This window comes from Cynocephalus volans, chromosome 1 (assembly GCF_027409185.1).
Source record: "Cynocephalus volans isolate mCynVol1 chromosome 1, mCynVol1.pri, whole genome shotgun sequence".
Taxonomy (NCBI): Eukaryota; Metazoa; Chordata; class Mammalia; order Dermoptera; family Cynocephalidae; genus Cynocephalus; species Cynocephalus volans.
Window position 1 is genome coordinate 193,286,332 of NC_084460.1, and position 15,140 is coordinate 193,301,471.

General features: G+C 40.6%; 1 protein-coding gene across 2 annotated transcripts in view; it reads right to left on the reverse strand.

Moving 5' to 3' along the window:
* CNTNAP5 (contactin associated protein family member 5) overlaps positions 1 to 15,140 on the reverse strand; it is a 761,255-nt gene that overhangs the window by 343,574 nt on the left and 402,541 nt on the right. For both annotated transcript variants that reach the window (XM_063097434.1, XM_063097424.1), the window contains exon 8: positions 8,629 to 8,893. In XM_063097434.1, coding sequence (XP_062953504.1) covers positions 8,629 to 8,893 — 265 coding nt within the window. The remainder of the gene's footprint in view (positions 1 to 8,628; positions 8,894 to 15,140) is intronic.

Below are 15,140 nucleotides of genomic sequence, written 5' to 3' on the forward strand. Positions count from 1 at the left end.
GGCTGAGTCATGTTTTGGTTTCCCCCTCAGCATCGACAGCACAGCATTCTGCCCTGTCCAAATGCTCACTGATTGATTGAACATCAGATCATCTGAATCTCCACTACCAAGTGTCAGCAGCAGGGCCCTCTTGTGCATTGGCCATAAATCACAGGTTAAACCTTTCCTAGTTGCTAAAGCCTGACTCATATTTCAAGGTCACCTAGATCTTGAAAACCCTTGATCAGCATATGAGTGGAGAACATCTGTATTTGCCATCCACTAGGGTCTGATAGGAAGCTTTGAAATGTTTGTTGATGATGGTAAAGGTGTTATTTTTCTAATATAGACTTGAATGCTCAGCTCAAACATTTACATGCTAAAATTAAGCTCAATCCCAAAGAGGTATTTTCCTATGCTCTTCAAGATACAGCTCAAACTCTTGTGTCCCTGACCAAAATCCTGCTTCATCTTCTGCCCATCCTCTTTCACACTCTTTGCTCCAAGCGTCCTAAGCTTTCCCATGGAGTCTTACACCTCCGGTTCTCCCCTGTTTCTCTTCTCTGATTGGAGCATCCTTTCCCTTGCTGTTCATTTGTCCAAATTCTATTCATTCTTCAGAACCAAGCTGTGTTGTCCTGGCCTCTAGAAAGCCATCCCTTTCTTACCCTCTTGAAGCCTTCTCTCTGTACTTCCCCAGTATCTGGAGCACATGTCCTGTTGTGTTATAAAGGCCCCTTTGCTGTCCCATCAGTGCCCATGAGTTCCCAGAGGGTACTACATCTATCCCTAGACTCAAGCATAGCACTGGTGCAGAGTAGACACTTCAGAAACTCCCTGAATTAATTGAAAGCAAAGCAAATTACATGAGAAAACTGTTAAAGTAGAAAATAGAAAAGGAGTAAGGGAAGGGACAGCAGATTTGACTGGTATTCTGCTGAAATAATAAAAGTCTGCTAACTCAGTTCTTCGATTGAGTAAGAGGTAGAAAAAGAAGAGTAAGTTAAGAAATAAAATGTTTCCTTCATCATTATTCAAGCCTTAAAAAAAAAAAAAAAAAACTGTAGATGTGCAAGAGATCACTATCTCAGTAAACATTCTCAGCCTCTGCTTGATATCCTGAAGTTCAGGCAATTGCTTTCTCGGCTTTCAATGAAACAAAGTGCTTTATCATATTTCTTTCTTTTGAAACTCTAACTCAACTCAACCAGACAGCTTGGTCTAACAGTCATGGCCCATGGATATCTATTTATTTGCCCTTGCTAATGGGATTTCCTCATCATGATTATCTTAGCTAAAACACGGCAGCATTAACGACAACTTAATTGAAGCAGAGGATGAAGTTCACAGACCCATCATGTTTACTTGAAGTGCAGATGGTGGCTAGCTACAAATGGCTTATATGAAAAAGGGTAATATTTGGGGAGTAGCCCTGTTAATTGCAGGGCTGTAGCTTATCACCATCTGGCCACCAGTATTAATCAGGGTGAGTACTTCCTTCCTGCAAGATACAGCTCTCTAGGCCATCTCCCCACCTCTGGGAGCCCCGCTGGCCTTTATTTAATTGGTACTTATCCTGAGTACAATTCATCCCTGGGTTTGACACATCCTGCAGCATATAATTGTTGTAACATGATAGGTAAAAAAATCACTAACTCTTCTTTCATTGTTAAAATTATATCCTTCAGAAATGCTTTGGAGGTCAACTCCACTAATTTATTCATTCAGACCATTGCTCACACATGCAGCAAATAGTTGTAGAGAACCTATGGTAAGCAGAGTGTAGTCCTGGGCCTTGGGCAACTAATGGTGAGCAAGGCAGTCAGTGTTTTTGTTCCCATGGATCCTTACTTCTAGTAGTGAGAAGGGCATTGAACAACCAAGCGTAAAGACACACAATTAATATACATTGTTATGAGCTGAGTTGTGTCCTGCAAAATTTATATGGTGAAGTCCTAACTACCAATACCTAAATATACAGCTGTATTTAAAGGTCAAGGCCTTAAAAAAAGTAACTAATGTAAATAGAGGTTCAATGTGTGTGGCCTGCTTTCAAGAAGAGGATATTAGGATACAGACATGCGCAGAGGGAAGACCATGTGCATGCATAGGGACACAGGGCTCATCTGCAAGCCAAGAGAGAGGCCCTCAGAAGGCACCAGCCCTGCCCACACCTTGACCTTGGACTTCCAGCCGGCATAACTGTGAGAAAATAAATTTCTGTTGTTTAAGCCACTTAGTCTGTGGTATTTTGTTATGGCAGCCCTAGAAGACTCACATACATATATACAAGAGTACTTTAAAAAGTTCATGGAAAGATTTATATTATCTTTTAGTTCTGTTTTTTTCACTAACTTTCTGAAGTACCCTTGTACACATACTTAGGGCAAATGTGACAAAAGAGAACTAGAAGACTGGAGAACAGGACACCTAGCCTACCTTGGAAAAGTTTCTTGAGAAAATATCATTTAAGATAAATTCTAAAAATAAGTGGGGTGGTGTTGACCATAGCTACAGAATGATTTATTCAATTTAAACACAGTCAACATCAAATAATAATCAAATAAACATCCATTATGGTTGTTGCTCCAAGGTTATGTTTCTAGAATCTCATCATATCTTGAGCTAGAGAAAGAACAAGACAGTCACAGCAGTCTTCCGAGTTTGGAAAATTAATACCAAGAGAATGGACTGCTGAATTGGTATTTTGGAATGCCTTCTCACTAACTAGTGCTATTCATGAAATTACGGCAACACTTGAAAATTATAAGGTGGTTGAGGAAATATGATGAACACTGTTACTTGTTCCTAGGAATTAAATGGATGGCCTGTGATGGCTTTTCCAAAAGCCATTTACCTCAACTTTTGGATAGCATGTGGTTGATTTCTGGCTCTTTGCTAGACATGTTTCCTTTTGTACAGGGATTCTGTTATGTCCCAGGGGACTGGCTTTCACCTTCTGTCTTCTTAGCTAATAATCATTTAGTAGTGCCCAGCTGCCAGGTTGTGATCCCTTTATTTGAAATTTTCCTCCTTCCTCTCCTGGATTTCATTCAGTTGTGCCAAGACTATATCTTTAATCCTGAAAATTTCAGTCTGGGTTTGATTCCTCTAGAGACATCAAGGCAGTGTACTCTACAACTAGAAAGCTCTGGGTAGAAGATTCTCTAATAAAAAATTCAAAGTGTTCTCTCTGCCATTTGACCTTATTGCTCTTTGTTCTACTTTCTGAAGTCAAATAAACATACACAAATCCTCATCTATAAGAAAGCCTGTTCCGTATTCAAAGACCCTTATCATGTCTCTGTCTTTTCTTTCTACATGAAATGGCTTCTGTAGGTACAACTGTTCCTCTATTAACATAGTTTTAAGACCATATATATATTCCGATAATGCCATCTACCAACATGGACACACACACATACCAAGTATTCTAGTGTGATTTAAAGAAAGTTACACTACCCCCCCCCCCCACAAAAACCCAAAACAAAAAACAACTTCTCAGATTTGGATATTTGGCTTCTAATTATTTACTGGTCACTGAGAGTCATAAGTGTGGTCTTTCTAGGACATCCAAGCCTCACATTCACAAAAATCATGATATCAAATAGGCCAAGTTTGCTTTTCTTACTTCACAAAATGCACCAGCATTCTGTAAGTTAAGAAGCATGACCTCTGGCAAGGGGCTTGGTCCCAGTCACTTCCAATGCAGGCTACTTATGCCATTTTCAAAATAAGACCCTTGGGTTGACAACTTCCTTGAAGGGACAGAGTTGACTTACTGTTTTCTTCCAAGAACTCATAGAAAGGGCTAGAAGGGGCTACAGTGATTCTAGACCAACCGTCCCCTTTAGCAAAAGAGGGCAGTGAGATCTAATAGAACAAGACTTGCTCATGTCCTGCACACTCATGTCCAGTGCACAGCTAAGCTGCAGCCCTGACTGCTAAAGCCCAGATTCACTTTTCACCCAGACTCATACTTCAGTGTGGAGTTGACATTTTGAGAAGCACTGAAATAGAAAAAAAATTAAAGATTGAAGCCCCATACCTCCTTTTCCTGTTCCTACTGCCTTGTATTATTCCATCAGAAAAATAAAAATAACATTGAAATGTCAGTTCACTTTCAAAATAATTATAGTGGTGCCGTTTTTCTCTTCAGAATACTTAATGTTACATGTCGCATTCAAAACATTTGGCCCTAATCCTCCTGAGAAAACAAAACAGGTGGTCACCTTTACCTTTATGAGATGCCTTGCTTTCTTAGTAATTCAGATTGGTTTGGACAATACAAACTTTATTCTAAGCATCTCTCTAAGAGTGTTTAAAAATGGGGCCCATTTTCCTCATTAAAAGATGGAGCAGGTATCTACTGCTCAACAAACGGTATTGTGGGAGACCCTCATGACCACATGTCCATTGTGAGAGTGCCCCCGGCCCATGCTGCCCCATGAGAAGCAATAAAGAACTGAGAGTGTGAAATGCATGAAATGTGTAAAGTAGGAAAACCAGGTGTTTCTTTATTCATTGAAGACCTGCCTAAATAAATTTTCTGATTCCTGAAAGGGCAAATCACAAAGTTCACTGTGCAGTAAGACTCCTTGAAAGTGTTCTCTTTTCCAGGGCAGCTCTTGGATTTCCACAAGGGACGAGAGTCACAGGGGATGACTAGAATGGGGAAGGCTGTGCAAAACAGGGCAAAGTCTTTGGAAGAAGATAGACACACATTGAGACAGACCCTGTGCCACTTAGTAGCCTTAGTTCTTAGATGATAGTCCTACCGAGGAATCACTACTGAGCATCAAAAGAAAAGTCTGAAAGAAGTATGTCATATATACCTGGCGAATGTTTGTGTGTGTTTGTGTGTGTGTATTGCTATATAGATATAAGTGTTTTACTTTATAATATTATAAAGGTAACCTTAGCTAAAATAGACCAGAAGTCTCCCCATCTGGTGTGAATCCCACTTAACCCAAAAATAAGATCATCAAGTAAAATGTTTAAGGACACAACTTTAGATCCTAAAAAGCCTATTTTTCATAACTGCCTATTGAACATTTTTCTGTAGGTATTTCATCTAAAGCACAGTTTCTTACATCTGAGTTGTTTAAACAACTGAGAGTATAAACATGAATATAAGTAGTAGTATATTGCAGTGAAAAGACTGTGAACTTGGGAATCCGAACGAAAGGCCAAAAGTGGAATATGACATTGGTCACTTTAACTTGAATTTCTCATTCTCAACTTCCTTCTATATGTCTTGGTATAATAATAACCAACTCATAAACTTTCATAAGTTTTTTTTTTTTTTCCCCCTTCTACAGTTCTGTATAACAGGGTCCTAGCACAATGCCTGGCTGGCAGGAGATCTGCAACGGTTGATGGTTCCACTCTCACATCATATACAATGAACTGAGGTCCTCAACCTTTCCTCACATCCACATGGATAAGTCTTTCAAAAAGGGAGAGGATAGAAATAGAAACTAAAGACAAACACAAGGAAGGGATTGCACTGTTACCCTTCATCTTCCTGAAACTCCATCCCCAAGAGCAACTAAATTCAGATGCTTTCTATTTGGAGGGTGCATTTAGTTAGCACTTCTATCCCGGATCACCAATGCAGAGCCCCCAGTAACTGCCCCACCCCCAAAGAGCCAGGCACTCTGTATGAAGCTCTGGGGTCAAGGAGAAGGTGCCAGGTATCAATGTGCTGTCCTTCCCACAGGAACCACCTCCTCTTTTAGATCTGGAATGTCAGAAACATCTGAACTAGTCTCAGATAAGTCTTAGACTCTCTGGATTCCCTGATCCATTAATAAAATGTGTTGCTCTGTTCTGTTTTACATGACATACCATGTGTCAAGGGTTGCCCTGCTGTCTCTCAAAAATTATTAGGACGATTGTTATTTTTTTGTTGTTCATATGGAATTTTCATCTCTTATAAAGCTAATGTAATCTCATGTACTTTGAATACAAGTTTCCTCAGTAATGTCAGGGAGAAAAAAATTGGGTTTGTTTGATTCTTTTTGTTTGCCTGCCCCCCCCCCCCCCCCCCCCGCCGCCTTGCCCTAAGGTACTAAAATGCCAGAAAACACAAAACCTTGATCCATTTCAAAGGAAAATTAAGGAAGTTCAAATTTTCCAAAATGCAAGAAATTCTCCTGGGGGAGAGAATTATACAAGCATTTTCTGAGACTAGCTTCAGGAGTTTGAGCTGCATGTTTTTAAAACTTCCTTTTACTTGAGAGACAGGTTTGAAATAACTGATGATTTTTTCCCCTTTCTGTAGCTGGGTAACATGGCAGCTTTTACCAGCCTCTTTCTTGGTCATAAACGCGTTGTTAACTGACATGTGGTTAAAAATACAGACAACACCTGGATTCTTTAGAGCAAAATGCCATCAGGGCTTATCCTATATTAAAACTGCATTTTTGACCGGAGGCTTACAAGTATCTGTACTCAAACATCTCACCGATTAGAGAGACACAACCCAGTGCCAGGTTACATTTCTCTTCTTCAAATAGGGAGGGTCGAAGTTTAACATTTATAACTCTGAACATGAAAAATAATATAATTCTAAGTGATTAACTTACCACCATTACTGGAAATCTAATAATTTTTAAAAAAATCCTCTGACTGCACAAATTCACTCAACTTTTTTGACTCTATGGAAGGAGATCCCTTCTAGCTATAGGTCTTGAATCAGTTTAGTAGAAAAAGAAATTTGTTAAATAGATTCCCAACACCCTGCCAAGTATTTGAGATACGCTATCTCATTTAATTGCCATTATGGTCTTGTGAAGTAAAAACTTTTTTTCACTTTCTGTGACAGGCACCCTCGAAGATGGTCCCCGATTATCTGTGTCTCCTAATATGTATGCCCTTCTGTAATGCCCCTTACTTGAGCACGGTCTGTATTTATCTACTCACTTTTAATACATAAAGTATTGCAGAAGTGATGAGATGCCACTTCTGATATTAAGTTGTAAAAAAATTGTGGCTTCTGTGTTGGGGGCTTTTTCTCACTCTCTTCTGGCACAGGCCTATGAGGATGAGCTTGGAAGAGGATCTTCTGAGGCCTGCCAACAACCATGTGAGTTTGCTTGGGAGCAGATCTTCCCACGTTGTGATGACTACAATCCCATCAACAACTTGACTGCAGCCTCATGAGAGACCCTGAGCCAGAATCACCCAGCCAAGTTGCTGCTGGATTCCTGACTCATGGAAACTGAGACATAATAAATAGTGTTTCCAACCACTAAATGTGTAATTTGTTACGCTGCTATAGATAACTAATATGCTCCAGTTTAAGTTAAGAAATTTATCCAAGACCACAGAATAGGAAGGAAAAGAGTTACTTTCAAACATGCCTCTGTGATTTCCAGACCCAGGCCATTCTGCGATTTTCAGGGGTTCAACCGACAGTTTTGTTCACTTATTGGATTTGAGGTTCTCCCACAATCTGATCAGATCTTGACTAGTAAGTCATATTCTTCACTATTTATCTCAATTTTTTCTAATCTATTTGGATAACAAACTCAAGTTCAGTGGAGAAAAAAGACATTTAAATTAAAGAAAAATGTACTGTAGTATAACCCAGGATGGATGTTGGCCCAGGGTATACATCAGAGGGGGATTTGATTCAGACTGTTCATTCAGGGAGATTTCTCTGAGGATTTGTTGACCTATCAGCATTTATCAGCCCCTAGCCCAATGCCCGGCATGTGGCCTAACCTCAAGGAACACTGGTAAACTAAGTAAACATGCTGCTGACTGAAGGACAGGAGACATTAGTAAGACAACAGATGGAGAAGGAAGCAGAAGCTTCTACTATTCCACATTGAAGAAACAGTAGCTGGAAGAGCCAGAGTACTGAAAAACATGAGTTGTTCATAGAACTGTTCCATATTGCTATCCATGAAAATCTATACTACACTGCAGTAAAAGTTAGTGCTTCCCAAACCTCTGCCATTTGAGGATCATTTTAAAAAGTTTTGCCATACCCAGGTGCCATAGGGACTAGTATTTGCTTAATATCTGAAAATTTTTTTAAAAAAATGATTTTTAAAACTCATTAACTTCTACTTGAAATAGAATTTGGGGGCTGTAAAAATTACCATGATAATGTGGTTTAAGAGAAAAATAGAGACAAGAGAGTCTGACAAATTCAGGATGAAATTCAAGCTCCATCACTTAGGAACATGTGATTTTGGGAAGTTATTTCTATGACTCTTCATTTCCTCATTTATATTGTAGAAAATGATACCTTTCTTGGGTGAGCATGATGAAGATTTCATATAACATGTGCTGTGTCTGTCAAGGACCTAGAAGAGTGTTCTACAAATGCTCTGTAATATTCTGTTAAATACTCCTAGAGAGGCATTCTTATTCACACTTCTCTGATGAGACTTTTGAGGGACAAGAAAATTAACGAACTTGCTAATATGTACACAGCTTATCCTGAATTCACTGTTTTATTTTTTTTCCTAATAAGAAAAATAAATGCTGCCTTTTCAGACTTAGAGTACATTTTTGAATTCTGGGCCACCCTACATCCCTGGTAGTTGTTTTCTGTATGTCCTGGTCAGAACCTCAACTTTTGTTGACTTGACTGAATAAGAGATGGACCTAGAGGACATCAGCAGATGGTACCTGTGAGGATTTCAGCGACGCGTTCTGTCATTTTCTGAATCATGAGTCTCAGGATTCCGCCCTCCAGGCTCAGCAGCAGGGTCCCCGAGCCCTCAGACAGCTCTGTGGACAGAAGCAGACCATCCCTGTTCCATGTTCGAAACTGGAAACTCACTGAGAGCCCATCAATTTGGGGAGTGCCGGGCAGCAGCAAATAACTGCTGCTGGAGTTGACAAATGTGATGGGAACAATTTGTGGTTCGGAGCAGGAAAAAGTGACATTGCCCTGGAAAACAATAAAAATCAAACATATAAAAGCCATTTTTTATTCTGCCATCTGACAGCTGATATAAACAACTACCTGGAGCTGACCTTAATTTCAGGATCATTCCACAATTCAACTGCAAGATCTAAAAGGGAGAAAAAATATGTCAGCTTGGCTCAGATAGGCTTGCAAGATGTTTTTCCATTCTTGTTTTAAGAATCATGGTGCTATCTGCAAAGAGGGCCATCTGAGACTCCCGGAAGGGAGGGAATGGAAGCATCGACGCTTTCTAGGGAACCAAAGATATAAAAATAATTACATTCACACATGGAATAAATACTTACGGCAAGTAAACTATGTGCCAAGCTCTGGGATGGTCTATAAAGAGACACACATAGAAAAACTTTGTTACAATGTGGAATGTGCTAAAAGAGAGATAGACACCAGCTCCCATGGGAGTCTGGCAGAAGAAATAACTAGACAAGCAAAGCTTTCACAAGGGAGGTGATGCTTGCACGGAAGACAGTGGGGAAGGTGAGGAGCGAGTATGCTCTGGCTAGCAGTTGCAGCAAAAGGCACAGTGTGTGCAAAGCCTTGGTGAAATTAAAATGGCATCCCTGGGGAATTATAGGAAACTTGTCCTTCCAAAGTTGCAAGTGCAGCTGGGGAGCATGAAGGAGGTTAGGCTAGAAAGCCAAGGAGAAGCAGAATTTGAAAGCCTTTTAATGCTTGCTAAACCATTTTCATTCAATTTTAGAAACAGTCAAGTGACATTGACCGTATTTTTAACTTAGAGTATTTTCAGTAACATGGGGGAGAGAGTGGATGAGAGTACTGGACTTAGGGACTATTAAGTGTGTATAGATTAGAGCCAGGAAGAAGAGTAAGAAGATTATTCTTTAAGAAAATACAGGTCCGAGTTTATCTGAGAATGACTAGAGTTAGCTTCTGCATCAGGAAATTCAGGAAATTAAGAAATGAATATATGTGACCAACTGAGCCATGTGCTGGAGTCACTTCTAATAGAAGAGTAAGGAGAAAGCCTGACAATACCTTATCAATTGTGAATAGGTGTTATATTATGAAAACCATTTGAAATTTACATTGCAAACTCCACAGCCATCCACAGCATATTTTCCATCCCCACCGTTTGTCTCCTTTAGGCTCCAAACACTAATCTCCACAACAATGCAGTAAGCTTATTCAGGTAAGCTCATTCAAATAGCCATAGACACATCATGTTCCCTGCTAATGTTTCCTTTCAAGGCCACTAAATAGCCACCTTTATAAGAGCATCTCCCCAAACCATTGCCACTGATGCAAAAAGGCAGGAATTTCACAAGGGAACACTCTAGCTTGAATGGCTGCCTGAATTCAACTTTCCACCGAGGTGACCAGATGGCAGAGTTAGATATCTAGTACAGCTGTCAGTCCTAGAGCAGGTTAATAGTTCAAATCCAAAAACCTCTCACGGAGAAAAACATCCCTAGGTCCCAACCATGTTTGTATATGACAGTCTTGTAAAAACAAGTAGCAGTCCCCAAACAAACTTCTACCAATAGTACATTTCTAACGATTCATCATCAATCGTGTTGCTATGGGCATATTCTTGCATGAATTATTTGTTATAGTTGTTTAGATGTTCTCTTCAGGGTAGATCCCCAGAAGTTAATTAACGTGTCAAATATAAGGCCCCTGATATCCATCAAGAAATGGTCCACAGTTTTACCACCCCACTGTGCCAGGCAGTAGGCTAAATGCTTACATATGAATCTTGTTAATTCTGTACAACGATGTTATAATGCACTATTTTCTCCACTTAGAGGATGTGCAAACTGGACTCAGAATAAATAACGTAACAAAAGCCATATGCCTCTTTGGCAGTGACAATGGGAGTCAAACCCGTGCTTGTCTGACTCAGAAGTGTTTGCTTTCAGCCACCATCTATGACCCTCCCTTCTCTACTCTGGGGGACATTATTTTTAAAAAATCTACCAGCTTGCTCTAGTATCACATAGTTGTTTTAATTAGCATTTTTGGGTTTCTGGTGAATTTTCTCTCAAGGATGAAAACATCCCCACTGACAGCCGACTAACTCTGGTAGCAGGGCTGTCTTTTGGAGGAAGCAAAATCACAAATGCTCTACAGAGAAAATAGGAGGTAGTAGCAACTTTTCTTCCCTTTTTCCATTCCAGAGATCAGTAGCATCTCTTGTGGTAACACATTTGCAAGAGTGCAGCTGTACCCAATCTTTGAAGCTGTGTGGAAGGTAAAATGTAGAACAATTACAATGTGGGTATAAGATAGAAGGCAGAATGATTGGGGGTAGTGATGAAGACAAAGGCAAAGGCATAAGATGTGGTAAAGATACCTTCTACCCATGCTGATTTAAAACCCAAAGTTTAGCTCAACCCAGGCCCTTTTCTGAGTGCCCTCTGGATCAACAGTCATGGAAAGTTGCCCTCGGGACAGTGGCGGACTAAAGGAACTGAGGTTCTTTCCTTATTTGATCGGTTGACTCACATCTGACAAGAAGTCCAGCAGCTTCCTTTCATCGGTCTCCATCCATTAACAGACTCAACCACTTGAGAACTATGCAGGGAAGCTCAGAATCTATGGGGTCCCGTGACTGGACCTCTGGAGCAAAGATTTCAGATAAATGCCTTCAGGAATTCTTACTGGTTAAGGTAAAGCCTTGTGTGGTGGTCAATACCTTGCTCAGTAGGCAGCAGGGAAACTTTGAAATGCACTGGCTGTATTCTCTGTCCTTGCATGGGTTCCCTGGCTAGCCATAGACAACACTCCTTTCCCCATCCCCTTCACATTTTCCTCCGTTATCTTTGCCCCCATGCAGCCACTTGAGCTGTCTAAAACTCCATTGCTTTTAAAGCATGCTCCTACTGTGTTCTACAATGGTAAATCCAAGGGCAATTAAGAGAGAAGGGATATGAGGGGATGGAAAATTCCTTCTGCACCAAATCTGACCCAACTCACCAGGTGAATGCATTTCCAGCTCAAGTTGCCATCACACAGCTGCTATGTGCCACACCAGGTTACAACAGGTGGAGAAGCACCAATACCCACTAGAGTGGGTGGGCATCATCCTATCTATTAAAAGACCAAGTAGAACAAAAAAAAAAGAGGAAGGAGGAATTTACCCTGTTTTGTTTCCTGCCCACCTGTTTGAGCTGGAACATCTCATATCTTCTTCAGGTGTTGGACTGGGATATACACCATCAGTTCCCCTGATTCTTAGGTCTTCAAACTCAGACTGAGTTACACCACTGGCCTTCCTGGGTCTTCAGCTTATAAGTGGCAGATCATAGGACTCCCCAGACTCCTTAATCCAGTGACCAGTGAGCCAATTCCCTATAATAAATTTCAATTTCTCTCTCTTTCATATATATATATACTTATGTATAGATATATTCTAACATATATGAATGCGTGTGTGTATGTGTGTGTATCATGGTTCCGTTTCTCTGGAGAACCCTGACGAATATAAACAGCAATGGAAAAAAGGTGAAAAAGTAGACAAATTCATGAGAAATGTGCAGGTGCTATTGATAGGAGGTGCTGATCCGGCCAAGCAGGAGGCTCAAGCATGGCTCCTGTCTCCTCTGCTTGTGCAGTGGGCTTCACACGGGAAAGAGCAGACAGCCCCTGACTGCTGATAGGCCGTCACCTACATTGGCTGATGTCCCCTGGTCACTGGCACCACGCCCACACATTATATATATATTAGAAAAGTAAACAAGCAGAAGATAATATTATTTCATGTAAAAAATAAGAAGCCCAATGTTGCTGTTTTTGAACATATTTATCAGGGTATGACAATCAATTAACTGATTATTCTTCCTATTCCCCTGTTCCCCTACCCAGGAAATGCACCTTAAAGTACGTTATAAAGAGAATGCTAGGTTAATGCTGAACTGGAAAAGGAATTACAGTGGTTCAAGCATTCTTGGAGATGATAAAATGGGAGAAATTATATGCAGTCGCTTAACTGTGTGATGATCCAGGGCCTGCGCAAGGAAAAGCAGAACCAAACAATGAGAGGAAAAGCAGATTCTGACCAGCAGCCACCTTTCAAACATATCCAGGTCGTCTGCCACCAAACCTGGTATGTCAAACACTGACTGAAATCCAATAAAACCCATTCAACTAAAAGCTTCTCTCCGTAGTGGAGGGGCCCATCCAAAAGGAGACCTTGCAGTAATGTCATAATTGCCATGATCTCCTCATGACTGATGGGTGGGATAATCACGTTGGGGGCTTTCCTTCCCGAAGACTTCTGACAGAGAGAACTCGGTACGATTTAAGTCTTTGTCATTTGACTACAGAACAAATTGACACATCTTTTTTTTTGCAGTGGAAACAACTTCAGAAGATGCTGCTCTGCTGACAGACACAATGATGGAAACATCATAATGGTCTGAATGTGAGTGCGTACAGATGCATCAGACTGTGACATGTATTGAACAGTGAGATAACGCTCCTCTATGTTTGTTCACTGGTCATTGGGTACTTTAGCCAGGTCTCAGCACTTGGCATACATGCCGATGTTTACTAAGCTAAGACTAGGAACTAGAATAATTGAGAAGAAAGATATTCTTAACAAATGGCTTAATTTGTACCTATTTCACAGCTCTATGATAGAACATAATCCTTTGCTCATTTCAGTTGAGGTCACTGGCGTGCATGAAAACTTTAGTCCTTAGCAGCAAAGGAATTTCCCACTTAGGTGCTGCCTTTGCCTTATCTCTCTGCTAGAATTCTACCCTCTTTTAAAATTTTTACTTTTTTTGCCAACCTTGTGATGGCTGCATAGACAATAGGTTATGGCTAAAGTGAGCCATAGAGGATTAATTGCTCACAGGAATTTCTCATGTCTGGGCATTTTTCCACCAGTCAAACTTTAGCCAGTTATTTTGGATTTGCAAGAGCATTTTTTTCTTTTGGACTTATTTCACTATCCAAAGACACAAATTACTACCTAATATTAGTGACTTAACCCATTTGGCTATATTGTGGAATATTCCAGAAAGTTATCATCTGCTGTGCTCTAAATGATCACCTGAAAATAAGGAGCTTTAAATAAAAGCCATGTGAGGAGTATTCAAGGCCAATCAATGGTCTGTAGCTCATTCTCAATCAGTCTGTACTGCTCCCTGACTCTCTTGTCCTGGGGCTTTATTTCAACTCCCAAACACTGCCCACCAGCTCAGCAGTAGGACTCTGGTTTGGGCTCAAGTCACCTGGGAAGAACAAAACAGCAATAGGGGACTACTCCTTGTTGACAAATGGCCCAAGGTCATAGATTGGAGTCAGCTGGAAAAAGACCATGCCTAAAGGCAGGATGAATCTGAATCTACTCTAGTGACTAAAACAGAAACAAGAGGAAAGAATTGCCTGGGTGGGTGAAGGAGATGGAGGGTGGGTGGACAGTCTACTTCTACTGGGATTCTTCAAATGTAGTCAGGGTGAAATCCAGGTACATCCCTTGGTTAGATTTTGAGAGGAAGTAATGTCAGGCATAGCTGTCCTGTCACACGGGAAAACCATTTTTAAGACCCCAAGGAAGTACAGAAGACCTCGCCTGAAGTTCTGTTTACCTTGACTGGTTTTAGAGTTTCTTAAATGTACCATTTCCAAGGGTAATATTACTGTGCTGAGCAGTTATTTACAAAGCATTTTCTTTGTGGGTGTTTGTTTGGGTTTTAATCATCATCCAGACATCACAACACCCTGGTGAGCAAAAAATAAAGCCAGCAGTGCAAGACTGAGCTTCAATCATGAGGCATCAAACAAAGCCAATCCAGCACTCAGGAGCTGGGGAAAATGATCTTGATTCAATCTAATTTGTGGGGAAAGATTTCAAAGCTAGTTCTTGATTTTCCAAATGAGTACAACTTTTTCTAATTTGATTTTTCCTACCAGTACTGGCATCCTATCAGCAAATCTAGGAGAAAGACTGCCCTGTTTATTAAAACTATCTTCTTGATTAGCAAACTCAGAGATCATAGGGGACAAAATTAAGGTTCTTTTTCATAGTTAGGGGAAGATAGGCACCTTCATTTTTTTAATTTATTTGTTCAACAGATATCTATTAAGCAGTTCATATGAGTCAATCTTAGTCCTCATGGCTAAGGACACAGTTCAAGACAGGGGCAGGCTCAGACCCTGCCCAGCTGGGGCTTGCACAGTAGTGGGATGGGGGTCACAGCACATGTCATCACAACTATGATCGAATGCCGTGAAGGAGACG